Source organism: Rhagoletis pomonella, unplaced genomic scaffold (genome assembly GCF_013731165.1).
Source record: "Rhagoletis pomonella isolate Grant_MI unplaced genomic scaffold, Rhpom_1.0 Rhpom_scaffold_00001, whole genome shotgun sequence".
Taxonomy (NCBI): domain Eukaryota; kingdom Metazoa; phylum Arthropoda; class Insecta; order Diptera; family Tephritidae; genus Rhagoletis; species Rhagoletis pomonella.
Window position 1 is genome coordinate 8,228,801 of NW_023458555.1, and position 27,127 is coordinate 8,255,927.

At 35.7% G+C, this 27,127-nt stretch overlaps 4 protein-coding genes across 6 annotated transcripts in view; 1 reads left to right on the forward strand and 3 right to left on the reverse strand.

Moving 5' to 3' along the window:
* The window catches only part of LOC118737953 (katanin p60 ATPase-containing subunit A-like 1), a gene marked incomplete in the record, with an annotated part of 3,286 nt that extends 473 nt beyond the window's left edge, over nucleotides 1-2,813 (reverse strand). The window contains 6 exon segments of the mRNA XM_036468791.1: nucleotides 1-296; nucleotides 883-1,004; nucleotides 1,095-1,480; nucleotides 1,528-1,751; nucleotides 1,815-2,036; nucleotides 2,600-2,813. Coding sequence (XP_036324684.1) covers nucleotides 1-296; nucleotides 883-1,004; nucleotides 1,095-1,480; nucleotides 1,528-1,751; nucleotides 1,815-2,036; nucleotides 2,600-2,611 — 1,262 coding nt within the window.
* A 2,494-nt stretch (nucleotides 2,814-5,307) lies between these two features.
* Nucleotides 5,308-9,076, forward strand: LOC118737946 (MMS19 nucleotide excision repair protein homolog). The gene is made up of 7 exons (XM_036468778.1): nucleotides 5,308-5,485; nucleotides 5,556-5,939; nucleotides 6,003-6,352; nucleotides 6,408-7,913; nucleotides 7,975-8,220; nucleotides 8,284-8,451; nucleotides 8,680-9,076. Exons 1-7 carry the CDS (start codon nucleotides 5,401-5,403, stop codon nucleotides 8,872-8,874), a joined length of 2,934 nt encoding a protein of 977 aa, XP_036324671.1. The 5' UTR covers nucleotides 5,308-5,400; the 3' UTR covers nucleotides 8,875-9,076.
* Nucleotides 9,077-9,154: 78 nt separating this feature from the next.
* On the reverse strand, nucleotides 9,155-11,903 carry LOC118737961 (MORN repeat-containing protein 4 homolog). 2 transcript variants are annotated; one of them, XM_036468813.1, is made up of 4 exons: nucleotides 10,809-10,887; nucleotides 10,177-10,227; nucleotides 9,842-10,100; nucleotides 9,155-9,762 (listed from the first exon to the last, which is right to left on the reverse strand). In XM_036468813.1, exons 2-4 carry the CDS (start codon nucleotides 10,196-10,198, stop codon nucleotides 9,495-9,497), a joined length of 549 nt encoding a protein of 182 aa, XP_036324706.1. In that variant the 5' UTR covers nucleotides 10,199-10,227; nucleotides 10,809-10,887; the 3' UTR covers nucleotides 9,155-9,494. The 2 variants fall into 2 exon arrangements, with proteins under 2 accessions (XP_036324706.1, XP_036324698.1); XM_036468805.1 differs by having other exon boundaries at nucleotides 9,842-10,227; nucleotides 10,809-11,903.
* A 267-nt stretch (nucleotides 11,904-12,170) lies between these two features.
* Nucleotides 12,171-27,127, reverse strand: part of LOC118737931 — a 59,846-nt gene continuing 44,889 nt past the window's right edge. For both annotated transcript variants that reach the window (XM_036468767.1, XM_036468762.1), the window contains exons 5-7: nucleotides 20,071-20,147; nucleotides 13,142-13,270; nucleotides 12,171-13,040 (exon numbers count right to left, since the gene is read on the reverse strand). In XM_036468767.1, the coding sequence (XP_036324660.1) occupies nucleotides 12,879-13,040; nucleotides 13,142-13,270; nucleotides 20,071-20,147 (368 nt within the window). In that variant the 3' untranslated portion in view covers nucleotides 12,171-12,878. The remainder of the gene's footprint in view (nucleotides 13,041-13,141; nucleotides 13,271-20,070; nucleotides 20,148-27,127) is intronic.

Consider the following 27,127-nt stretch of genomic DNA (forward strand, 5'->3'; position numbering starts at 1 on the left):
ACCAACAACTCGGACTTAACGCGACGTGAGGCTTCATGTTCCGATTCGGAGCCACGTCGGGAACAAAGCGAATCAATCTCGTCGATGAAAATTGTGCTCGGCGCGTAGAAGCGTGCCATCTCGAACAATAATCGTACCATTTTCTCAGATTCTCCACGATATTTAGAGGTCAGAGTTGAAGACGATACATTGAAAAACGTTGTGCCGCATTCTGTTGCTACAGCTTTAGCCAACATAGTTTTACCGGTACCTGGGGGTCCAACCATGAGCACGCCCTTCCAGGGACGTCGAATACCCTGAAAAAATAAAAATAACGAAACATCGGTTAAGATAATTTGTAACAAAAATTTATAAAGGTTGGATAAGTAATTTTTAACCAAAAAAATGCAAACAACTTCAATTCTCATATACAATTTTAGCAGTACCGTTAATTTCTATATAATTCAATGATGGGATCTAAACCAAAATAGTATGGCACCACCCTTGAGGTACCACGTGATCCAAAGTTAACAAATATATATAAACAAAAAAAGTATTCCGACGAATTGATAACCTCCTCCTTTTCTTGAAGTCGGTTAAAAAATAGATTACAACAAAGCATTATTTCGATACACGCAGAACAGTTATGAGTCATAGAAATTTAAATAGATGTTTACTATTACTAAAACGTGTATTAAAGTATTCAAAGCCGGTTAATTATGCCATACAACCAAAATATAAATCAAAACCTATTCAACAGCCATAACGTTTATATTTTTACTTATTTTAAATCTGTAGGTATTCTATGTTGGGCGCTATTTCTAACAAAAGCACGTAATCTTTCGTCTCAAGTTAATATTATTTCAAATGAATTACTCAGCCTTTTAGTTCTTCTATACACACCTTAAAATAGTCCGGCATTAGCATCGGCAACACAACTGCTTCCTCCAGCAAGCGTTTAGCATCTTGCAAATCGGCTATATCGTTCCAACGCACCTTTGGGTTTCGCTGTAGAATATCACGCTCTTTGAAATAGAAAAAATGCATACAAAGTATGTATGTATAAATAAACGCTGATTCAATATTTTTAAATCAATCTTTCAATTAAAACGCACCTAAAATATCCACCAGTTCAGCTTCCATGTGCGAGCTAGGTTGAAATTTCTTTTCTTCCTTATCTTCGCTATCCGCTGTTTCCTCATCCCGATTTTCCTCGTCTTTGGAGCCGCCATTGTCAACTCCGGCATACGGATTGCCATTATTGCCATTGTTTGAGTGTGGTGCTTTTCTGCTGGAGGTTGAAGACATAGAGCGTCCATTTTGCTGCGTTGAGTTACCACCCCGTGTGGTGCTTCCAACACTTCCAGCTATAGTGCGTCTATTTGCGGCAGCACCGCTATTGTTATTGCGCTGGGGTATTGTGCTTTTTCCTACACCACCGGTGAGCTTCTTATTGGGTATACTGCTTCGACTACGACTGGGTACGGCAGGCCTATGGTAACTAGAATAACATTCACATTCACATTAATAAAACAAAGTATGACATACTTTTCTGAGCGTGGAGGCCCCCATACATCCGGATCTCTCGGTGGCGGTGTCCAAATATCCGGATCAGGCCGAAACCATGCGGCTGGGTCTTTTGTTTCATCTTCACTAATTTGAGTTTTCAGTTTGTGTGCAAACGGTGTATTCTGCAAATCTAAAGTCATTTCGGAAAGCGTTCGTTGTATGGCTTTAATTTGGGAGTATTCTTTTTCTATCTGCTGGGCGATCTGCATACAAAAGGTAGGAGTTAATAAAACAATTCATAAACTGAAAGTATCTATTCTACTCACCAATTTCCATTTGCTCTTACGCAGTGAATCAGTTGTCGATTTAACCATGCGATCCAGCATGCCGCCCAGCCCTTCGTAGTAGATGCAGGCCGAATCATAGTTGCCGGTATACGCCATGTCGCGCGCCAGCTTTGCATTCTCACATATTTCCGCTATTGAAGTTTTGGCCATCACGGTCATTCCTACATAAGATTTCGTCTTTTGCTTTCCACCTCTTAATAGCTGCATTAATATGAACAGAAACAATGTCGCGCGATCGAACACGCACAAGTCAAGGCAATAGGGGAAAGGCCGCAACAAACATTGGGAGTGTTGGAATGACAAAGCAATGGCAGCGTCGGTGTCGCCGACGTATTCAATCGTTCATATAACGGCAATGGCCACAAACGAAAAGGTGAGCATTGGGAAAGTACATAAAAAAAGAACAAAGACTTTAGTCAAAATGGAAAGTGAGACCGACGAATACCAGCTCTACGACGCCAATTAAATTGACATATAGTAGCAGCAGCAATGGAAATAAAGCAAATTTGTTTCTTTATTTGCCGCAACAATGCAGGTGGTTGCAATGCGAAAAAAAAACAAATTATTTCGACTTATTTCGTAATTTTAGTATCCCCGCCCTTACTTTTGCTATCTTTACTAAATTTTACCTAAAAATAACCATTAATGTCGTATTTTTCTTATTGCATTATTCACTTTGCTGCCACTATTCGCTTTCGTCAGTCTTGATTTTTTCTTAAACTATCTTTATACGGAAGTAGCGGAAGTGTCCCCGCTCTACTTACGGTTATTGACATTAGATCGCGCCTTTTTCATACACTACCAACTTTCAAATCTTTATTTCTATACTAATTCTACGTTTTTAGACCTATTTATAAATTTAGAGTAATATTTTATTTTATTTTGGCCGTTAAATAAACGGGTGTAAGATTTTCTCACTACTTGTTCTTCTCGTTTCTTTTTTGTGCTTTGTTTTGTCTTCTTCGCAAATGTCAAACGGATCGTTTTCAGTCAGTATTGCCAACTTCTGAGTTTCAAAAAGCACCAAAACTTGGGGAAAAAAGCGTTTTACCGTACGAAATCACTAATTTTTTTATACCAAAGGATACCTTTTTTCATAACAGTTTGTATTTAACAAAAGTAAAAAAAAAATAATATTTATAAGTATAATTCAATACACAAAGCTTTTTCTCATGCTAACGAAGTAATACCGAAGTAGGTACTGCAGATTAAAACTGGTATATTTAGAGAAAGAAAAATCGAATCGCAACAAACGAAAAAATGAATGTAGATTCTTTTAAATGCAGTGCTGCTACAGCTTTAAATATTTCAAATTATTTCATGTTCTAACTATCTATGAGAAATTTGAGTTCAGAAGAAGAGCACTAAAAAAGGCACTAGGCACTAAACAATTTTTTTGGCGTTTTAATTAATTTAATTATCTAGTGCTTAAAGCAACAAGTTGGCAACTATGTTTTCAGTGTTGCTTTCAGTGTTGCCATAAAAATTTTTTCTACCAAAGTATTCTACCCAAGGCGAATTTATACAAGGTGGTGTTGATGGCATGATAAAAATATAATAAGGTAGAACCGCTGAGAGTCACTTTTAAAATTCTTGACGTTTCCAAACAATTTAATTTTTAAATTTACTCACAAACTCACACACACATTTTCATTTTCAATCTCAAGCAACAACAATTTCGAACAATTTCAATTTTTTATTTTCACTTTTATATGATTTTAAAATGTTGGCAAACTTCAAAAAAAAAATCATGGCCGACAAATTGAGAGAACGGTTCTACCTTGCTATGTTTTTATCATGGTTGATGGCGAATTTAGATTTTCGACGCGGTACTTCCTAATGTCAAAATGATGTGTTTGTTGTAAACAAGGCGAATTCATATTACAACAAACACACTATTTTGACAAAAGAAAGTACTGCGGACCAAAAACCTACCAACCATATTTTAAGTTTTTAATATTTTCTTTTCAATGTAAAATTTATTAAAAACATATATAACAAAATTTAGTAGTGCAGAATACGGCCCGTTAAGCTAGAACAAAACGAAAAAGTAGGCGTGATGCGCCTTTTTTCCTCATTTTAATGGTATACATTTTTTTTGATGGAAATTTATATTTTCGGTGCTATGGAGCAGCGAAGAGGGAATTTTCGAAAATTTAAAATGGCTATATTTCGAAAAATTCCCGACCGAATTTAAAAAAAGGTAAGCAAAATCCCTTTTTGCTAATGTAACATTTGTATAATTTATGTGCATAATTTTTAAGGAAACTCATTTAATAGAAAAATATTATATTTTTCTAGGAAAAAACCAGTTTTACTAAAAAATATGTGTAAATAATGATACACCAAACTATAATAGGTAAATAGAGCATACAGATACCTTTCATTTAACATACAACTTTATATAGTTAGATTTAAATACCGTGAGGAACTTTGTTTTACTGGTGTTCATGAAAGGAGAAATGACTATACTGATGCTCATGATCGTGAGCGGGACGACTGCGGCAGAAAGAAGTTCTGCGCAAAAATACTCCCGCCGTTTTCTTTGGTAATAAAGAAATGAGAGTTCTACTGCCTGATGGTTATAATCCCTAAGTGCGGCCGAAGGCCGCCTACGCTGAAAGGTGTTCTCTGCAAAAGGTGGTCAGCCCCCCCTTTTTTTTGGCAACACCGTAAGGAGAATTCTACTGCCTGCAGGTTATAATCCCTAAGTGCGGTCAAAGGCCGCCTACGCAGAAAGGTGTTCTCTGCAAAAGGTGGTCAACCCCCTTCGTTGGCAACACAGAAAGGAGAATTCTACTGCCTGTGGGTTATAATTCCTAAGTGCGGCCGAAAGCCCTATGCAGAAAGGTGTTCTCTGCAAAAGGTGGTCAACCCCCTTCTTTGGCAACACAGAAAGGAGAATTCTACTGCTTGATTTTTCTGAAAATTTATCCACATAAAGTATATTAATATGTATATTAAAAAAAGGTATTTTATTTACCTTTCCAACGATTCCAATTTTTTTTAATTCGGTCAGGAATTTTTTGAAATATAGACATTTTGACTTTTCGAAAATTCCCCCCTCACCCCTCCATATCACCGAAAATATAAGTTTGCAAATCGTTCAAAATTAAGTAAATGCTTAGCCAAAATACTTCTCTTTTTAGAAAGTTCAAAAACAAACACAAGTTATACAAACAAAACAGGATTTACCATTAACATATGTATGTATTTTGGCCTAAATGTGTGCATATTTGAATATGACGTCGGCATCACACTAAAAAACAAAATTTTTAATTCAAATTAAAAAATTCCAATAATTTCAAAATAATTGGTAGAGATGATCGATAGTCCTACTAAACTATCGATATTTTCGATAGTATAAGAAAAAACTATCAATGAGTATTGATTGTCCTAAAAACATTGAAACTATCGATACTATCGATAGTGCCATCGATAGTTTGACAACTCTATTATCGAACACATTTGACATTTCAGGAGAACACGCATTCTTCCTATTTCGTGAAAAGAAAATTATTTATTTATTTTATCAGCTCTTCCAGTTGCGGCTTGAAGAGTCACCATGACACCTTTGACACAAAATGGTATTGAAGAGGCATTCGCTAGTGAGGATGCGCTAAAGCATGCAGCCACCAAAGTTAGTACTAGTAAGTGCACACACATTCTATCAGCAAGATGAGATTTTTGTTTTTACTTACAATCCTAATTCACGCTTAGATATCATCAATGGCGTCTATGATATATCACATGTTGTGGAGCAAATGGGTTTTGCTCTGACTTCACCAACATTAGAGCAGCGCGTTAATGGAACGAAGCTTCTTTCTTTTGTGCTGCAAGCTTTACCCAAGGACTATCTCGATAGAAAGCAACTAGAGTTCGTTGCTGATTTTTACACGGATCGGTTGAAAGACCAACATAGTGTGCTACCTGCTGTGATCGATGGCATCCATGCATTAGTGGAAATGAAGGAATTGCCCGCGGAATGTGTGCCAAAAATTTTGAATACATTCTTCAAACACACCTCTTGCCAGTCACATCAACGTGCTGAACGGGGGAAGTGGTTTAAAATTTTAAAATTCTTAGCAGAGCAGTATGAGAAAGGTAGACTTTTCAAGTAGTATACGAGCTTAAATAATATTTGATTTGTTTAAATTTGTATTATAGAGCTAAAGCAAATGTCTGGCGATTTTATGTATGGATTGATAAATTCTATCGATGGCGAACGCGATCCCCGAAATTTAGATTTTATCTTCACTTTCATGCCTGACTTGATAAAACGCTTTTCGCTTTTACATTTGGGCGAAGAAATGTTTGAAATATTTGCCTGTTATTTCCCAATTGATTTCACTCCGAATCGCGAGGATCCCAGCGATATTTCGCGCGACAATTTGGCTGCCAAACTAGCGGACTGTTTGGTAGCATCACCTGAATTTATTGAGTGGGTAGTACCATTGGCATTGGAAAAATTGGAGAGTGATTTAGTCGTCGCGAAACTGGACTCGTTGGACCTACTTGTGAGAGCCCTTGCCGTATTTTATTATGTACAATTATTAATATATTAAATTACAGCGTAAATCAGCACTTAAGTTTACACCGAAACTACTATCTCAGCATTTTGAACCCATCTGGACAGCATTAAAGAACGAAATATTCCCTGGTGGTGATAATACAGATATTGTTTCGGGTGGTCTTGTGCTATTGCGCACAATTTTGGAGCAGGCATACTCAACTCCAGATATTAGCCATAGTTACCAAACCACTGTCCTAGGCACCATTTTGCCGCACCTAAGCGATGTCAACCAGCGCCTCTACAATCCGTCGGCGGCAATTGCATTGGTTTGCGTTGCGGGCGATCCGCTTTTTGCAAGCGGTCGTATACTTAACACTTTTCTATTGAAACTTAACACCAAAATAGCAAGTACTGACCGAGAGGGCAAAGAAGAGGCGTTCACAGAAACCTCCTCCTACAACGAAGAGCAACGGATCAAAGTGTATACGATAATCGCTCAACTTTTCAAGATAGCTGCATTACGAAATTGTTTGGAGCAGCTCAACAAAGAGACATGTGAACAAATACACACTGACGTTATTGAAGTTTTACGCCTAAAAATAAACTCCGATGCCCAAGAACAAAATATCGACCTAAAACACGCTGCGCTAAGTGTGCTTACCGAAAGTGTACCTGTGATCAGTGAACCAAAGCGCGCGCTCCTTTACAAAGTGCTCCTACAACTTGTTACCCATGATTCACTTGAGTTGCGATGTATAGAACTTCTGGAGTTATTGGGCGCTTGCCATCCCGTCGAAGTGCAGTCAAATTGCATCGATGTGCTAGCACGCAACTTTTCTATATATCCGAATTTCGTAAAGCGCAAAGTATTCCAGCATTTGCTACCTTTAGTGGTACAAGCAGCATTTACATCGCGCGTACTTGATTTGGTGTGGTACTACGCTTTCGGACATGATATACCACATGATGTGCAACTAATCGCGCTTGAAGCGCTTAATATGCTTTTAAATAGTAATGACAAATGTCTCATCGTTGAACTGCAGGCTAATAATTGCCTTATTGCCAAGCTAGTTGCATTGGCTTTGGGGCCCGCACCACTTACAATACCTGTGTTGGAGCAAATAGCAGCAGCACTTTGTCGTATCGAACAACATTTGTCTGTTTCAGAACAATACATAATTGCAACTGAGTACCTGTCCCAGCTGAAATTGCAGTCTGCAGCCCACTTATATGTGGCTAAAGGGCTACTAAGTCGCTTGCATCAAGACATAACACTAGATGACTTCCTGGAGTGGCTACTGAGAGATTTGACGCAGGTGTCATTAAGCACTGACGAAGTGGATGATAAGAAAGAAAACATACGCACCGTTGCACGCCAGTTGCTTTGCAGCCTGGTTAACCGGATAGAAGAAAACGAAAAAAATCGTTCGAATTTAAATAAGATTTTAGCGATGTTGAAAAATCAAATTAAGGATGAAAACGCATTGGCTGTAGAGACACTAGCATGGTTGGCCAAAGGACTAATTGTATGCGGCAGCGAGCTAATAGCCGAAATTATTGAAACAGTGAGAGAATAGCGAAGTAAAGCCTTTAAATAGTCGATTAATTATGTTTTTATTTTTTTAGCTTACCGAATTGTTGGACCATCCCACCTTGGCCTCGGGTGCAACTACCGCGTTTAAAATAATAGCTGCAGAATGTGATGAGCTATTTCTAACTAGAGTAAAATTTCTATACAAGCAAAAGCTTTTCGTTGTGGTTTTGAACAAGTTAGGCGCTAAGCTAGAAGCACATTCCGAACGTCATCTTATTGCTTTTATATATGTGTTGAAAAGTGCGCCTCATGTCGTGCAGAAGATGAACATTGAGAAGGTTTGTTGGAATTAGATGCGCACTCATATAATTCCAGAAAATTATTATCACCTTTTATTTCAGATTGGTCCATTGCTATTTAAATCGCTTGAATACGATCACACCAATATGCTGTGTATTTCTCTAGATATTTGTGAGCGATTTGTCGCAGCAGGAGATGAATACTTTCTTAGACATTTGAATCATATAATACCGAGCTGTTTACAGTTAGCAAAATACCAAAAATCTATGGTAAGTGCAAAACTGCAGAGGTACATACATAAATATAGTAAGGTTTGCAAGCTGCTGGAATTCCTAAGATTTTCACAATTATTCCTTGAGAAAAATTCACTTTTGTATTTATATTTGTCCGGTTTCTCATCCAAAGGACATTGTTTAAACGACTATTTGGATTGAAACCCGTAAAAATGCTATCACATTTTTATATTTAATTTATCGTTCTCCTTATACAACTTGCAGAAAGTGCGCATCGGTGCTTTAAATCTTCTACACGATATTACCAAATATCCAACGCATGTGCTGTTAACGCATAAACTTGATGTCGTGCTGGAACTGGCGGTACCATTAGATGACCGTAAGCGGTTAGTTCGCAATGCAGCTGTTCGTACGCGAAACGCCTGGTATTTGGTGGGTACAAACGCTGCCAGCGAGTAAATGCACAAGTGGCCGCTGTGATGCATCGGACGGATACGCTATTTTTTCGTTTTTTTTTTTTTATTATTTAGGTTCGATTTACTATAAAGTTCATATAGACAAGTACAATAACATATTAGTAAAATAGACAAAAACAAATGCAAAGACGTAAATATCTAAAAATGCGTGTTTGTATACGCGAAAGAGTTAAAAAAAAACTCTTTTAATTGTAAATACATTTTACAAGGAACTGATAAATAAATAAAAAAAAAATCGCAACAAAACACATTAAAACGCGTAATTTTTAGTTGGCTAAATCGTTAATATTTATTCCAAAACCACGAATTTGAACAAATTTTTGTTACTTATATCAATATGAAGCATTTCAAAAACGTATTCACGTATGCCACAGGTCACCTGGAGTGATAGTGGGCTACAAAACATATGCAAATAAATTTCGCAAATGTACACACCTGTGTATGAAAGTATATATGTGTGTGTAAATGAGCCCATGTCGTTGCGGTACCATAGAACCGACTATTATTATGGGAACGCTTGTGATCAGATCGCTGATGGTCGAGTGTGTGTTTGTTTGTATTTTAGGTATGTATGTTTTTGTACATATGCTAGCATGCCTAACGCTAGTACGGGTGGTCACACAGTGCACGCGCCATAAGCGCACATTTCTGCGCGCGCTGCACCATATCCGGACAACGTTGCTTGCGTACCAAACGGCAGTCTTGAAAGAAACCTTCATTGCGGGGAAAGCCGTGTGTGAAATCGCGAAACGTTAGCAGGCCGAATCCCCAGATTTTGCCACCACGAAATTCACCCTCAAATTTCATGCCATCGGAACGCCAAAATATGCCGAAACCATGAAACCAGCCTTGCATAAATTCTCCCTCGTATCTATGTATGTATGTAAGGTGAACAACAAACACATTAATTTTACAATTTTCGCCTATGTCGAAGTGATATCCTTGCTTACTTGGCTCCATCAGAAAACCAAAGGCAACCAAGGCCATGACTCACACCATCGTGGAATTGGCCATCGTAGCGCGTACCATCGGCAAATTGTAAATGTCCGACGCCATGTTTTTGGCCACGCTGATCCCATTCACCAATGTAACGTGTAGAGTCCTCATATCGCCAACCACCGACCTTCACAGCGCCAAACGAAGTGTTGTGGTCTTTGCGCTGGCCACCCGTTAGGCCAGCAGCGCCGCGTCGTACTTCGCCTACAACACCTGCAATAACAACGAGGTCAGGCAATTGATTGGAATACCTAGTAAATGATTGAAGTTTTTGTTGATGTGAGCTTACTTTGATCCTCGTAGTCGTCCATGCTGGCCTATGGGTTTGCTTTTGTGGAAGCTGTTAAAAGTTTTATTGAATTATTTTTAACTAAAATGCAGAGTGCAATGAAAATGCAATGTAAACTGACTGCTAAATGCTGCTGGAATGGAATGCAGTGAAAATCCACTCAAATTCTTAAGTGCCGCACTACACTTGATTGTGTAGCTCACATCGGTTTACTTAGAACAGAGCTGAGGCAAACAATATAAATATTGGGCCAAACACCAAATTTCGTTCAGGTAAAATTGTATAGTCAATTAACACAAAAACTTAATTCCTAAACATATTTCATATATTAAAAAGAAATAATATACATAAATTTAGTTCCGAACATAAAATACATATTAGAGATCTTCAAGAGAATTCGATGAATATTTTTAAAGTAATTGTGAAAGAAACACTAAACAATTTAATAAACTAAAATATGATTTAGCCTAGTTTAGCGAACAGCAAGTACCACATTAACGCCCAGTAATGATTCTACTTGTTTGGCTTCGCAGCTAGCAGCAACATTGAGTGGTTTTCCGCATCCAAATCTAATTAGCATATACGACTGGAAAGCGTCAATGTTTTCTCAAGTTTCTTACGCTTTTGCTCACCTTTTCAGTGACTACTTGACACTTCGGTTGAATGCCACATTGGGTGAGCTCAGCGAACAACAGCAAACTAAATAATTTCCGGTCCTGGGACAAAATCCATGCAGCTTGATGAATGCAAGTACTGGAGGGATAGTATGGCAGAATAGATGTTTGGAAACTTTTGGTCGAAGAGTGAAACCAAATGTTGGATTGTTGTAGCAGCATAAAACTTGTTGTCGAATACTGCTCATGGGGGCAGTCCTTGGCCAAAGGTACGTAAATCTGGGCCGTTCCTGTTAGAATGGTCATCATATGCACGATTGTTTCAGAAATGGAAGTTTTTTCCGCCTCCGCTTGACATGGGAACGAGCAAATTACTATTACCGTGAAATGAAAATATGTATTCCGGTTTCAATGGTGTCGGAGTTCGTCTGAAAAGTTGTTTCAATTATTGCCAGCAGTTGACAGATTTTTTGGGCAAGTATCTTTAATTACCGGCAGGTGAAGATGCCGGGAAGTGCTATCATATTGAGTTCTACATACCTCACTCACCTGCGACCAAGTGTGAAACAATGTGCCCGTGTATTTTGCTTCAAAATTGCGCTGCGAAAATTTACCAGATACGACGAGTATGCTTATGTAGTGTCTGTGAATCCTCTGTGTCGGCTACCAGCTTCTATATGCATCATTGTTCTGGTCACAAACGCGTGAATGCTATTTCAAATACTTTATGAACTGTCAACTGCTCTAAGTTCGAGTACTTTCGAATTTTAGTCAATGCAAATGAAAAAGCTTCAAAGCCCGGCCTACACTTATCGTGCGGGGAATGGAATTTTGACTATCCTTTGCTCATCACTAGCGAATTAAATGCAATACATATACTTTTTTTTACTGGCCGACTTCTGCAGCATTTCCGTAGATTTCCAGTTGAGCATCAGTAAAGTAACAAGGTAACATCATCACATCGTTCAAAGAAATGTATACACAACGTGGTTTTCTCTTTTAATATTTTATTTTTATTAATATAGTAGAGTATATAGTACTTAAAACAGTTTAGTGAATTTCAACATTTTTACATTTAATTGAAACGGCTTGACAATTTCGCTTGAGTTGGTTTTTTTTTCAATAACAAAAAAGTAATTAATCTTAACTAAAATGATAGAATATAATGATTTCTTGACAAAAGGACTATAAAAGCAGTGTATGCATAAAGGATATCATAATTTATTTGCAAATCAATTACATATGTATGTATAAAGCGAGATTGCTTTCAAGGTAGCCTTAAAGGTATACAATATATATTTGTAAGCTGAATAGATATATATATTTACTATTACTACTAGTATTTTCCATAAGATTTAAGATTTTAGTATATTTGTTTTCTTTTAGTTTGGAAATACAATAATGTTAATTGATTGTATGTGTTTTATTAAAGATCTATTAATGTGCCAATAAATAAACAGCAAACTTCATTCCATGCGTCGCTGAAATTAATAATCAAAATTAAATTCAAAATATAAAGTATGATTTTGTTTACAAATAAAATTCTTTTAAAAATGTTAATGTCGTACAATTGCCAAATTTCTTTTAAAATCTTAAGCTATTTTAATTCTCACTGTTTAATATTTTAACTATACGCCCAACTTCAAATTTTCTCTACATAATTTTTTTTTTGCTTTAGATCTTTAAGTGCCGAAATTATTATGCCACTCGCTTGTCATCATAACCTGCTACTGAACGTAGATGTGTATATGTATACATTTATTATTGGATGCATGGTTTTACATATATTTTAGAGCAATGCAAATGTGCCTATGTATGTAGTGAAACTAACTAAATATCTGATATCATGTCAATTGCTTTATTATATATTGGCTCAATCCCCATTTATCTGTGAAAGCAAACAAAGCTAATATTAGTAATATTAGTTCATCATTAATATTTCTTCGTTTGCTTCATTTACATACCAGTTCATTTAGCCTTTTACATCCATTAATAATATGTATGAATGTTTTTACACGTATGTATTTATATATGTATATATTAAGTTGTTGGATAGTGCATTCTATTTGACGCACGATTGGCATTCATTTACAGCTTCTTCAAGTAGGCAGCACACTTGACAGCGCTGCTAACCTGGCCCGTATTGAGGAGATTCAATTTCTTATGCTTTGCACGGAACTTCCTCACGTAAGCGTCGATCAGATTCTTGATTTTGTGTGGGTTTATCTCACCCGAACGGCTGTGACAGATCTACGATAAATTAAATTGACAAATTAAATTTAAATAATCAAATGATATGTAATTACATATAGAGCGGTTATACGAGAGTATGAAAACAATTCTTAACAAACCTTTGGCACAGCCCGTCGCATAATTTCTTTGTAGTCATCTTTCGTGATCTGTTTCTTGTTGAATCGTGGCTTTAGGACAAATTTAACTTCCTCTACAACCCGTTCTTGGCGATTCAGCTTACGCAAAAACTGTTTAATGTGGAAATAAAAAAAATCGTAAGAGAATTTTGTGATTGAATTGAACACTTAAATATGTAAATAATTTGCAAAGAAAAATTTCCAGTACCGATTTCTTTCCCATTATTTTTATCATATACATAGATATCTGTGTTCGTATGGAATAGTAGCTTATGTCGAAAGGCTGGCTTTAGTATAATGCGGCATTCGCACCATACGATTGCGAATGACTCACTGGCGTCGAGCCGTTAAAGAACTTTTGGCAAATAAACGTGTAAGAAATAGTTCCGATATTAGCAAGTCAGTATTGTTGTTAAATTTCTTCAAAGAATTCCTTGCCATTTAAAGAATAAAGAATAAAAAGATACAAAGTGTATCGGTAAAAATTGCATTGCAGCATTGAGCTTCGCATTCCTTCTTGAAAAATCTAGCGTTTTATGTTTTTAAATAGCTAAGCAATTAAGTACTCTATCTAATCTGCCCTTCAAACAAATTTTTTTCAGAATAAAATTTGTGTTTAAGGGGCAGATAATTTTTAATACCTACTTGTGAAAACGGCCTTAAGAGTGTTGCACTTTACTTAAAATTGATAACAGCTATGTATCTACATATATATTCACGTTATTTGTTCAGCGGTGCTCGAATTCAAACGCTAAAAATAGGTTTGTTCGTCGCAAGTCCAGCAAAAATTTTCCAACACTCAAAATACATACCAGAGAGTAAGAAAAATTCTCTCTCATGTTGAGAAACTTGCAAATTTCTGCACGAACGCAAATTTGCAAGAATTTGCAAGTTTCCCTGCCAGCTGGTGTCCATTTGGTTGCATTTCAAACATAAAAAATTTTAATGGAATTTTTAAAATTCTATCGGATGGCCAAAAACAGGATATACATGTATATTTCTTGTTGTTCTGACTTTCTTTAACATACATTTCGGGTCGGGTTTCTTAAATCGACTCTGGTTGCAATTGCATTCCGATTGCGAATACAATTTTTTTCAGCCGAGTTAAGTTCAAATCATTGGAATTAACTAAATTAATTATATCAACAATTATTTACTTCCTTTTTTCATAAAAAAATCGCTCGTGTTTATAAATTTTTAAATTTAACGAGCTAATTTATTCAAATTATTGCAGACAAAAATGCAACCATGCGCCACAACCACATGTTTTTCGTGTTTGCAAATTCTTGTTGGCAAAATTTTTTTTTCCAGCAAGAATTTGCAACTTCTCCCCAAGATAACTGTCACTTTGCTCTCAAAATTTTTGAGTGTTGGATAATTTTTTGGTCTGCACGAACGCGATTTGGCCAAAAATCTTTCTTTTATCCTTTTTGACAAATTTTCGCAAGAAATTTACAATTTTTTGGTTAGATATGGAGCGTATAAATCATTGCAGTTCCGTAAAACGTAATGTCACAAAAAATAGAATTTCTCAAAGCAAAATCTTATGCTGTAGTGGGCATACAATCGTTTCAAAAGATCAGACAAAATGGTTCCATAAATCGTATTTTTTTTCTAATTGGATTCATAATAAAAAGCTCGATATTTGGGTTCCGCGAATAGGCATTTGCGATTTTCTGCTGAAACGTTCTTTTTTTGGATCCCTTACAACAGTGTGCAAAATAAAGGGTCTTGATTCCGACTCACAGTGGCGGCCGAAATCCAAATGTGCGGCCAAAATTCGAAGCTTAAAAAAAATAATTCGAAATTTTGTACTAGGGAGGTTTCAGGGTCGCTAAATACGAATCCGCTGTCAGAATTACAAAATTCAAAATGGTGTATCCCGTATGGCGTCTGGTAAATTTCGATCTTTTTAATTAATTTCTCAGAAAGATTCTGAGTATTCAAGTCTAGTGTCACAAGGTATAAGTTTGAAGTATTTAGCTAGAACTTACCGTTGATTTTTGGCTTTTTTTTCTTGACAGTGCCACTCATTTTCTTCCATACGAAGTACATATGTTCGATGATATGAAGAAAATGAGCAACACCTTAGCTAATACTTTTCTAAGTAACCTCCAATACGTAAGCTTTTTAAAAATAATTCTTCACTCTTATTCCTTTGGCTGTTTCAGAATTTCGGGAATCTGTAACTTCATCGGCGTTTTTCGATTTTAGTTTTTGTAATTCATTTTTAATACCTTCTTCTGCGACTGGTTTGAAAAATGTGTGCTTATAGCGAGCTAAATAGGTGGATATGAATGAAAATTTTGAACAAAATTCTGTTTTCAAAGTCGTGGCTGCCGCCCGAATCGAATCTGTATATTGTTATTTTTTTAAAAAAGTACCCCGTTTTTTTTAAAGCTACGTAGTTCTTATCTAATTAAAAGTAATTTTATAATTTGAGCATCAATTCTCTTTATAGCCAGACGTTAATCATTTCTGCTGGAAATCCCCGTTGAAGGAGCTTACTCTTTGAATTTCAATAACGAAAAGAAGGGACAGCTTTACCACAGAAGTTTTTAGCCAAGGATCCAATGTATATTCCTATGAAAAAAATATTGCCGGACAAGTAAACAAAATTACTGTTTTTAATATTTTTGCTAAAAATAAATTCCCCAAAGAGGCCCATTTGCAATTATTGAAACAAATATACGCGTAACATCAAAAGTAAATCACGAAAATTTGTTTAAGAATTCTAGTGCACACTTTCCTCTTTTGTGTATAGTAGATTTTTAAGATTCGTCCAAAAAAAATCATAATAAAGAAAGAAACCAATGCAGGTACTTAAATCACAGAAAAAAAAATTTTTAAAAAGACTACGTACGTCAAAGGTCAAGTAGAAGTGGGAACTTGTATGATACCACGGTTATATAGCTTAAGAAATAATCACCCTCTTCGCGAAAGTCGCGTCGAATGCAAGTCGTTTTTCGAGAGTCGAGTCGTATCGAAAATTCCTCGCCATTGCCAAAAATTTCCACTCGACTAGTGTATTAAAACGGAAAAACTTGGCAGCACTGTATAGTTCTCGACGATTTTAGTCGTTTACTTATTTCATTACGACAATAGACAATGCTACTGTTGTCGAGTCGTATAATTTAGCCTAATTTACGACATACGCAATAAGGCTGAATATGTTTAAAGAGATTTTTATCAAAGTTGATAAATATGACATTTGACCAGTTTTGTTACACAAATACTCCCACGACCACAGACAAAAATATTGGCTACAATTTGTCATTTTGTTTGCCATATATACGTTTTATCCGCATTGATTATTGCAAATGCGAAAGCGAATGCGAATGTTAAAATTAATGCAATGCGAATCGGAACAACCCTGCTTCAGACGTAGATTCCGTTTGGTTTTGTTGGATTTCCTTTACCCAAATTACTTTACATGTTGATAACTTTTCCCTTGGAATCTACCATAATGTAGCGCTTGGGTGAAGACCACATTCTAACTGAAAATAAAGAGAGGACTTGGGGTACAGGTCGTTACTATGAACGGGTTTCGCTTCTAGAGGATCCCTTTAGCCAACGTAATGATGAAAAAGAACTACATATCTAAAAACTTTTTTTTCAATTTTGGCCCCACTTTTGGATTCCGGCCGCACTGTGCAACGTAGTGATTTAATTTATCTCAAATGATGAATGATGGATGGGAGAGCTGGAAATTCTTGGTAGTGAAATTTTTACTAGCAGCAATTGGCTATCAGAAGAAGAACAAGAATAAATGTCAAAAAACGGCCATTTGTTGAATTGGTTAAGCATAAACAGATGTAAAATGAGTGGAAACCAAAATATTAATGATGCACTGGACTGTGTAAGTGCTTGTGTGTAAATCAAAGAGTTTACAACTGATTTATAAGAAGTAAAATGATTACAGCAGAATGCCAAAAGGGTGCACCAACTATTCACTTGGTTTTCTCTTCTTCTCAATTTTACGCTCTATTTTGCTTTTACGCTCTCGATGCAATTTTTACTGGAGACGTTACTATACGCACCTATTAATAGCCGTCATCGACAACAACAACAACAGCATTCACCACTTCTCGCTCGCTATGAAGAAGAATTTTGCATGTGAAAGCAACAACAAAGTTAACTAGTACGGATAGACGATAGCGAGTTTGGTTGAACCTCCTTGAGTTCGTTGGTTTCGCCACTCGCTAACTGTTGGCGAATCGATGACGGCTAATATTGAGTGAATTATCGAAATTCGCTACGCAGCTGTTTAAGGTTACGGCTAAGACAAAAACGGAAAAATTTCCACTCAAACGTTAGATAGGACCTTTCTATATTAAGGTAACGATGTTTGAGTTTCGGTCGTTTAAAGAAGAATTTTGCAAAGCAACAACAAAATTAGCTAGCACGGATAGACGATATCGAGTTTGGTTGTACCTCATTCGAGTTCGTTCGTTTCGCCGCTCGCTAACTGTTGGCGAATCGATGACGGCTATTGAAGCTTTTTAAGGAACATAGAATATAAATAACGCAAGGTTCTCCTACATTACCAGCGGTAATAATTCTAATTCAAATATGAATCGAATTGTGTAATTGAAACTTTCGGAAGCCCACTGAATCGCAAAAATCTACTACCAAACTGGTGTAGGAACGTTCACGCGGAAGGAAAGGGGGTAATGCCGGTTTTTAAAACTCCACATGTTCCGTTTTTGAATTGGGCGCCACTGGTGTAAAACTTTGTATCTTTGTAAAATGCTGAACTGGTAATAATTTCGATATATCGTTGAAATTTTTACGAGAAAAACACAACCTGCAAAATATTTTTTCTTTGCATACAAATTTCCCAATAAAAGTCTTCCAACGTTTATGGTTTATCGCCCATTTACTTAAATACATTACACATTATACAAATATTGAGATAAGTATGCAGAAATTACCGATACTTCTTCTGTTTTGTAAAAATTTTATAGATGCATCGATTACCAGTAGCCCACTAGAACAAAATATGTAATGATTTTTACTATGAGAGTATATGTATGTATTTAAATTTAAAACTTTAAAACCGTTTTTCTCGAGTTTGGTTTTTTTTGAGTTATGACACTGGGACTATGGGAGTATATGTACAGTCAGTCAACAAAGTTTAGGTACGGCGAATTTTTTACAATACCGGCGACTATTTTTTAAATATTTCATTTTTCTCTAATTTTTTATAAAAATATGGTTGATTCTACAAAAAAAATAAATAAAAAAAAATTTACAATAATTTTTTTATATGGAAAAACTTAGTGACATCTTCAACAAAAAAAAAAAAAAAATGCCAAAAATCAATGGGCTAAAAAACTGCATACTCAAATTTTTTCTAAAGAGTGTAAATAAAAAGTGCAATATTTGAATGAAATTTTGCAGAATTTTCTTTAATTTTGCACAAGGTTTGGAACTCTGATCTTTGGGGTTTTTATTGTAGAGATAACCATATTTTTATAAAAAATTAGCGAAAAATGAAATATTTAACAAATAGTTGTCCGAATTGTAAAAAAATTCGCTGTACAAAACTTTTATTGACTGACTGAGTTAAGTATGCAGAAATTACCGATACTTCTTCTGTTTTGTAAAAATTTCATAGATGCATCGATAGAACAAAATATATATTGATTTTTACTATGGAAGTATATGTAAATTCAAAACTTTAAAACCGTTTTTCTCGAGTTTGGTTTTTTTTTTTTTAGTTATGACACTATTGAAGTAACTAAATGACCGATATGTAGCTACACTCGTACATATCTTCAACTTTTTACCTCAATACAGAAAGGACCTATTTAACATTTTTGTTTCTTTACCGAGTTAGTTGCAATTTCTTTAAGATGGGGTTTTTTTGAAGACTATTTTCAAAATCTAGGTGAGTAATCGACGGACTTTTATACAAAACTACATTTTTAAAGAAAATGACTCGGAACCTTTCTATAATAAGGTACTAGGGATGTGCGAATCGAAATCTGATTAATTAATTATTCAAAGGATAATAATTTTTGATTAATTTCTCGATTAATTACATTTTAATTAATCAGAATCTAATTAATTTTATTAAACAGAAAACTGATTAATCAGAAACCTAAATAATTGTTACTATATTTTTATATTTTTTATAGAGAAAGTTTGTGGATGGCGTTCGTTTTGTCCAAATTACGACTTAATTGTATCGTAGTCTAATTCATCGATTATTAATCGATTAATTGTAAAATAATCGTAAAAATTTTCTAAAGAAAGATGAATTCTGTAGCTGTCTCAAATTGCAAACAGAGACAAGAATTGCTTAAGTTCAGAGTTAATAGTTGTGCATGTAAGCCCATTGTAAAGGCTACAAAAATAAGTGTGACAACGTTAAAGGCCATACACACGCATTGATTTATCGGCGAACCAATTGGTCAAATGCTAGAAGTTTGTTGTTAATAAGCCGTAGGTAGGCAAGTTGGTCAATGTTGAGGAAATGAAAACTGTTTACTCAAAACTTTATGGACTTTCGAAAAAATACTGCCATTTAGTTGGTAACTCGGTGCCTTTTTTCAAAAGCTGGTTTTTGTCATCCCTATGCACATACAGAGTGTGTATGTATTTTTGTTTTATTTTCAATGAGCAACATGTCATTTGGCATTATATTTTTGTTAATAAGAAAAATATTGTATTATATTGTAAAAAAAATGTAATTTGCTTTTAAAGCAAACTCGAAAGAAATGACCAAAGTTACTCAGATTTCAATTAATTTTTATCAGTAAACAGTAATTACTCAGATTCTGATCAATCACGTTTTTTGATTAATCAGGATCATAGATTATCTAAAAAATTATTTAATTGGTTTATCGCACATCCCTAATATGTACGTAATTTTTACGTATGTAGTATATAAGTTCAGTACTCACCTTATCCTTCACTTGTAGTTCAACAGCTGAGTTTGGTACGTCATCATACACTTTAATGTGGTCATCCGCTTTGCTGACTGTAAATAATGTGTTTTGATATAAAAAATAATGTTTGCAATAATTTTTTAAACATAGAGGATTTTGGCAATGCAATTTTTCGAAGAATGGCAAACTGTTTTTAAACTGGTTTGGTATGTGAAATAAACAGTTTTTGTTGAAATCGTTATCATTACTAAATATCGACTTTATTCACTTACATACTTATGTATACAAAAAAAGTGCAGGTAATAGGTTTGAAAACCTTCTCCGGAGGTCATATAAATTTCTACCCCAGCCATATACTTTGGAACTACCACCACCCCCCCAGCAAGTGATGCATTTTTCTAAAGGTAGCAGACCTGGTACAGAACCTTGGTATCGATAAATTTATTTAGCCTAGAGATAAGCGCGCGAAATCAAGATGGCGGGATCGGAGTTGAATATTTAATCTCGCGGAATACGCCTTCAACTTGTTAATTTCAGCCGGACAATGCATCGCAACAGCAGATCTGTCTCCCTTCGAGAATTCGTGATAAATTGGAAATGTTAAAAACGATTTTTTTTTTTAGATATGCCTGCACGTGTAGGTGCGTTCATGAAGGTTCTTCTAGTGCGAAAAAGTGTCTCGATCGATAAGAAATACATTCCTCCTTTAAAATTTGCGTCGCTGAAATATAAGCTTAAAGTGGAACGTCCTTTTGCGTTAAGCAAAGTTTATAAAAATTGTGGCTTAAAAATTCTCAAAGCGGTTTTTGGTTCAGATTGGTTCGTAAGAAATCGAAAGAAACAAGATTGGACAAGCCTATTAGAATTTACAAGATATACGATTCTCAAAGCATTCAAATGATAATTCCAGCTATTATGACCAAATATGTACCAAACAAGCCCAACAATTCAAACAGAAAAAAGCGAAAATCGGGCTATCGAGCTATTGTAAAAAAAATTAAAAGAAATGCAAATATGTTGGGCAAGAGATCAGCATCGTATTGGGCTTCGTCAAAACTTCCTTGGCCCTATGCAGGTTCCGCAGAATCGTGACATACATTGTTGGAAGAAATAATAGAAACTTTTTATTTTAACCAGTTTTGTTAATCTTTCTTTTTAACCGACTTCAAAAAAACGAAGGAGGTTATCAATTCGTCAGATTTTTAACTTTTATTGGCATATATGTTTTTATACATATGTTACCGCATAACTTTGGACCACGTTAACCAATTTCTATAATTCTTGTTTTAAAGGATAAACTAACGGTAATCTTAATTTTTTATAAGAGTTGGTTTTGTTTTTTGTTTAAAAATTACTTGTCTCTATTTGCTGTTTAATATGTTTTTTTAAGTCTAGTTCATTTCAAACTTTTTATTCAGAATTTTTTGTTGGTATGCAGTTTTATAGCCCTTTAAATTTTAGTAGGTTAAATTGCAAGCTTCAATTCCTTGCTGCCATAAAACTTCCCTGGCACGGGAGAGTGATGTGAATATGCATAACTGGGCCATAGGGGTATGCGGAATGAACATCTGACTAATTACAAGAAACATTCCATATATTCGTAGAAACTTACTTACGTAAAATAAACGTAAAACGCAAATGCAGTTATTTATAAGAATATAAAGAAAACATTCCTGAGAAAAAAAGGAAAAAACAACGTTTTGTATTCAATTCCTGTGTTTATGTCAGGTTCGAAAACGCTCTTTGAACGAGGTGAAGGGATATTTGGAACCATCGTCGGAAAATTCAGCCTCCACGACGAAGCGTCCGATAACGGACTGAGGATGATTCACTCCGACGAGGCCCGAAACATCGATCAAGCTACGTGGCTATCTCCAGATCGAAAAACTCGGGCCCTTTCTTGGTGCAGCCAAAATACGTATTAGATGGCTGCATAGATGGCTTTGAAAGGATAATCAAAACATTTGCTAATTTCGCTATACTTTCACTTCACTTCCTCAAATATGTACTCTCAAATGCGGACTACTGCAAATAGTGAGTCAAAACTTTGCTGTGATAAAACATCAAGCACTACTATTCTTGCCTTTGGATTCTTTAATAGAGAAAAACTTACAAGGAAAGCTCAAAGTAGAAAAGCTGCACTCTTCAACAAATCGACATACGTGAGCAGTGGAACAATATTTCGCGCTCATTAGGTACCGCCGAAAAGGGAAGCGATAAGAAGAGAGGTCGAAATACGTGAGTGCGAAGAGCTTGAAAAGCTGGCCGACAGGAAAAACGCCCGAAAATTTTACTAGAGAGTTAGACGACTTGATGGGAGGTTTCAAGACCTGACGAACTCCTGTAAGAACAACAATGGCGACCTAGTGACCGATGTGCAGAACGTACAAAAATTATAGAGGGAACACTTTTCCACGCTACCGAATGGTCGATGACGGTGGAGTCGATGTTCCTCCGCCTGACTATGACGAGGTACGAATAGCAATTACGAGGCTGAAAGACAACAAAGTAGCTGGAGCAGGCATCAACTCTTATGCAGAATATGGTCAGATGAACGCATGCCCGATGACTGGAATTTAAGTGTACTCTGCCCAATCCACAAGAAAGACGACGCCGCCATTCGCGCCAATTACCGCGGGTCAATTCTTGTGAGCATACAAGGTCTTATCGAGCGTATTGTGTGAAAGACTGAAGCCCACCGTCAACAAACTGATTGGGCCTTATCAGTGTGGCTTTAAACCTGGCAATTCCACCATAGACCAGGTACTCACAATACGCCAAATCTTGGAAGAGACCCGCGAGATAAGTATTGGACACTCACCACCTATTTGTTGACTTTAAAGCCGCTTTCGACAGCACTAAAAGGAGTTGCCTATACGCCGCTCTCTGAATTTGTAATTCCCGCCAAACTGATACGGCTGCGTAAAATGACGTTGAGCAATACCACCCGCTCCGTCAGAATTGGGAAATACCTCTCCGAGCCGTTCGCCACCAAACGGGGTTTCAGACCGGGCGACTGACTGCCTTTCATGCGACTTATTTAGTCTGATGTTGGAGAGGATAATAAGTAACCGTGAAGTTTGTTCTGCCTTTTCCCAGGTTGGATAAGGAAGCAAAGCGAAAGGGTCTGGTGGTAAACAAGAACAAGACGAACTGTTGACACTTATAAATAGTTTCGAGAACGTAGTGAATTTCCTTTATTTGGGAACCACCAGTAACACCGATAATAATGTAAGCATCGAAATCCAACGCAGAATAACTCTTGCCAACAAGTGCTACTTTGGAAGTAATGTCCTCTCTCGACGTACGAAAACCATTCTGTATAAAAGTCACTCATTGCCATTCACGGCCTTTATGCGTTGGCGACGGCGAGTACTGCAGACGATGGAACGATGAGCTCTATAAGCTTTACAACGATATGGACATACAGCTGCTCCGCTGGCTTGGCCATGTCGTTCGAATGGAAACCGACGCTCCAGCTCACAAAGAATTCAGATGGTAGCAGAGGAATAGGGAGGCCCGACTGCGATGGAAAGACCTAGTGGAGAAGGACTTGGCTTCACTTGGCATTTCCAATTGGCACCGAAGAGGAGCAACTGACGTGCATTGTTGAACTCGGCCAAAATCGCTTAGGCGTTAAAGAGCCAAAGAAGAACTCTTATCTGAACAATACTGTTTTGAGAGAAAAACTATTTCGGGTTCAAAAGGTGGATTTGATTTTTGTGTTTTTTTTTATGTGTCCATCTTTTAAGTAAAATTGTGAAAATACTAATGCAGCAAGAAAGCTGTGATTATTGCATTAAACAGAGCGTATTATTACTATAAGCTGAAAAGTAAAAATATTTTTATTTTCGGCTGGTAGGTCCCTTTTAAGTTTCTGGACCTGCGCTTAGTTAAAGAACATTTTGCATAACGAAATAAAAAATCTGTCAATGTTATTGTGGCGGGGGTGCGTAGCTCAGTAGTTAACGCTTCTGACTTTGCATATCGATGACGCGGGTTCGATCCCTGCTGAAGTCTAGAAAAAAGAAGTCTGATGAGATGTGGTGATCTCCGAAATAGCTGCTATAATAACTTCTACCGCTTAGATTTTGTGGCTTTTTCCATTTTTCTTAACAAACATAATCGTGGTGCAAAGCTTAATCACAATATTGAAATATTAAAAAAAAGAAAAAAAAAATCATTTAGCGAACGAAGTTTCGTATAACGGCCAACGAAAAGGGGAAGCACCGAATTGAGCGCAAAACTTATTTGTCTGAGTTCAGTAGCATTCCTTTCAGTAACACCGCTTGTGTTGATGCAACATAACTACAAAAATGCCTTCAAATAAATTGTTGCAGGAAAATAATAATAAACGCTTTTTTATATCGCTAGCTTACAGTGAAAAGTTGCTAAGTCGACTTTTTATTAAAACTCATATTTTAATATAGGAAACAAGGGATATATAGGAAATGCATCGTTTCGAAAAGGATTAAGGTACTTGATGTATTTTTTCTCCTTTATATTCAATGAAAGCCAAATTTGCTAGGTCCAAAAGAGGCACCGATAATCCGAAATAATACGAAATTTTTAATAAAAATCGAACCTTCTTATTCGTATAGAGTTTTGCTTTGCTTTAAACACGCAAAATGTTGTATTCAAAGATTAGCGAAATACTTGTAAAAAAAAATGGACTTGGCAACTTTGCACTCTAAGTAAGCGATATAAATTAGTTTTGCATGTATAAAGGGTGGTCCATATAGTGGATTTTTTTTTAATATCTCATTTTGACAGTGACAGCTCTTTCCCGCTGGAAATCTTGACAGAAATAATGACAGTTTGGTGCGGATTTCGGAGCGGTGGCATAATTGGGTTTGGTTTGATTACCGTTAGACTAGTTTAGGTGGGGTGCCGTGAAGGACCGATGTTATGCAGGTTATGTTACTGCGAAGCCAGACGTGGCACGAAATCGTGTTCCATAAATAATGGGAATGTTTGCTCTTTTAAATAAACCATTAATACATATACCAAAAATAGCCAGATTTTTGTATTTTTTTTTTAATTTTTAAAAAGAAGCCACTATCTATATGAACCACCCTGTACGTTAAGTAGCTTTAAAACAATTTACATTAAGATATTTTTTCGACTCGGAACGCATTATTTAATTTTCAACTGATTTATGTATATGGAAACAACAAACAAGATTCAGAAAACTAGATTGGTTAGACGAGTGGTTTTCATTAATTATTATGCTAATCAATTCTGCTTTTATACCTCAAATATTTAGTTTTAAATATCACTTTAATTAATATCTTAAAATTTAGTTGAAATTTTAAAGTACCCAAAAATATAATTTTACTTTATATTCCAAAAAATATTTTTTAAGCCTGCTTAAAATACTAAACAACATATGTACATACATATAAAAAAAAATTAAATTAGTTAACGATGGATATCATTATATTAATCGATTAATCGGCTTACACGTATTCACAGTGGTGACTTTACTCTCTTGATTTTAAATGTTAACTTACCCCACACATACCCATTAGCATTCTGCTATAGCAGGCGCTCCGCTCCGTCAGTTTCGTCGTAAGCGAAACGCTTATCGTAAAAAAAAAAATATTTATGTGTACATATCGCGCACACCCTCTTCAAAAAATTCACAATGAAAATAAACAAATTTAGCGGAATTTTTGCATAAATCAATTCGTAGGATTTATCCTCAATTAATGCAAATATTTTTTTCCTCATGATTATATATATATGTTATACTACGTGCATTGAATCTGTACGATCCACAAGCCTCTTTTGAGGAGGGTATGCGATATGATCGCATAGGATGGATTCGTTCACTCTCGAGTGCTATAATAACCACATTCAAAATGGCGCAATTTTTTTGATGCCGATTTGAAGTACATTTACACAAAACTGTTGAAATGTCAAAAAATGCAAAAAATGCCAACTTTTAATTTTTTTTTTTTAAATTTGCCGAAGAAAGAAACCACGTATTAATAAAAATCCAACTCGTCTGCTCGCCGCTCTTTTAAGCTTTCTATACATTGTGTATTGTGGCGTGCAGAGTAAAAGCTCTCCTGTCCGTTCCCGCTCTAAAGAGTGAGCAGTACGTGAAAGCTCTAAAAGATGAACATTACGTAACATATTTATATGAGTGCTTACACAATGAATAAATACATGAATTTTTGCTATGAGCTCCAAAAAGTGGTTGTCATTCAGAAGAAAAAAAAACGGACTTCCTAGATTGTACCACTAAAGTAACAAGTGTAACTAGGAAGAAGAAGCAGAAACCAATTACTGATTTCTTTTGAGTAGCTACATAACGCGCATTTCATTCTTGAGTATGCCCGATGAATTTCGGTTTAAAATGAACACTTAAAATTTTTTCATAAGTGTATTTCTGTATTTCGTTCTTTCTTGAATAAATTTATTCGTAAAATGCATGATTGGGATAAATTGGCTATATATTAAACATTCGCAAAAGTAAACAAATTCAAAAATGTCAACCCGCTTGATTTTAAGTAGTTCACATTATTGGGCATGCACTGTACTTTCATCATTATTTTAAAATACGGTTACTTTTTATTAACAAATTGTATTGAAAACATAAATATAGTCAGAGTCAGCAAAAGCTGCATATTTTTACTACTACGAGTCCAACTAGGAAATGTAATTTCGAATGAACTATTTATTTTAAATTGAATAAGAAAAAGACTATGGAACAAAGTATTGCAATGCTTGAGCGAGGCATGTTTCCAAAGTTCGGGGAATTTAGCTATAGTTTTTATTATTAAAAATATATTTTCGTCAATACAACAATGTAGTTTTTTAACATAATCTCCTTAATCCACCTATTTATGGCACGTCTTACGTCAGTTACCCTGGGATTTTGGTGGTGAACATGGATTTTGAGACAATTTGGTATTCAGTAAGCTGTCTCACGTCTCTGTCTAATAAAAAAAGGCACTAATTTGTCAGTGGCTCTGGGCTGGTCACAAAAAGAAAAACATGGAGGAAAAGATAATTGACCTTCTATTTTATAAAAAAAAAAAAAAAACACGAAAATGAAGCGAAG

What these genes read in the sequence shown, in the direction of transcription:
- LOC118737946 (XM_036468778.1), top strand. Translation starts at nt 5,401, where the DNA reads ATGACACCTTTGACACAAAATGGTATTGAAGAGGCATTCGCTAGTGAG. An exon ending in AGCCACCAAAGTTAGTACTA is followed by an intron (nt 5,486 to 5,555) that starts GTAAGTGCACAC and finishes ATTCACGCTTAG; the next exon opens with ATATCATCAATGGCGTCTAT. An exon ending in AGAAGATGAACATTGAGAAG is followed by an intron (nt 8,221 to 8,283) that starts GTTTGTTGGAAT and finishes CTTTTATTTCAG; the next exon opens with ATTGGTCCATTGCTATTTAA.
- LOC118737961 (XM_036468805.1), bottom strand. Translation starts at nt 11,099, where the DNA reads ATGATGACCATTCTAACAGGAACGGCCCAGATTTACGTACCTTTGGCC. An exon ending in GTCAAGTAGTCACTGAAAAG is followed by an intron (nt 10,228 to 10,808) that starts GTGAGCAAAAGC and finishes AACTTTTAACAG; the next exon opens with CTTCCACAAAAGCAAACCCA. An exon ending in TGGTTTTCTGATGGAGCCAA is followed by an intron (nt 9,763 to 9,841) that starts GTAAGCAAGGAT and finishes ATACATACATAG; the next exon opens with ATACGAGGGAGAATTTATGC.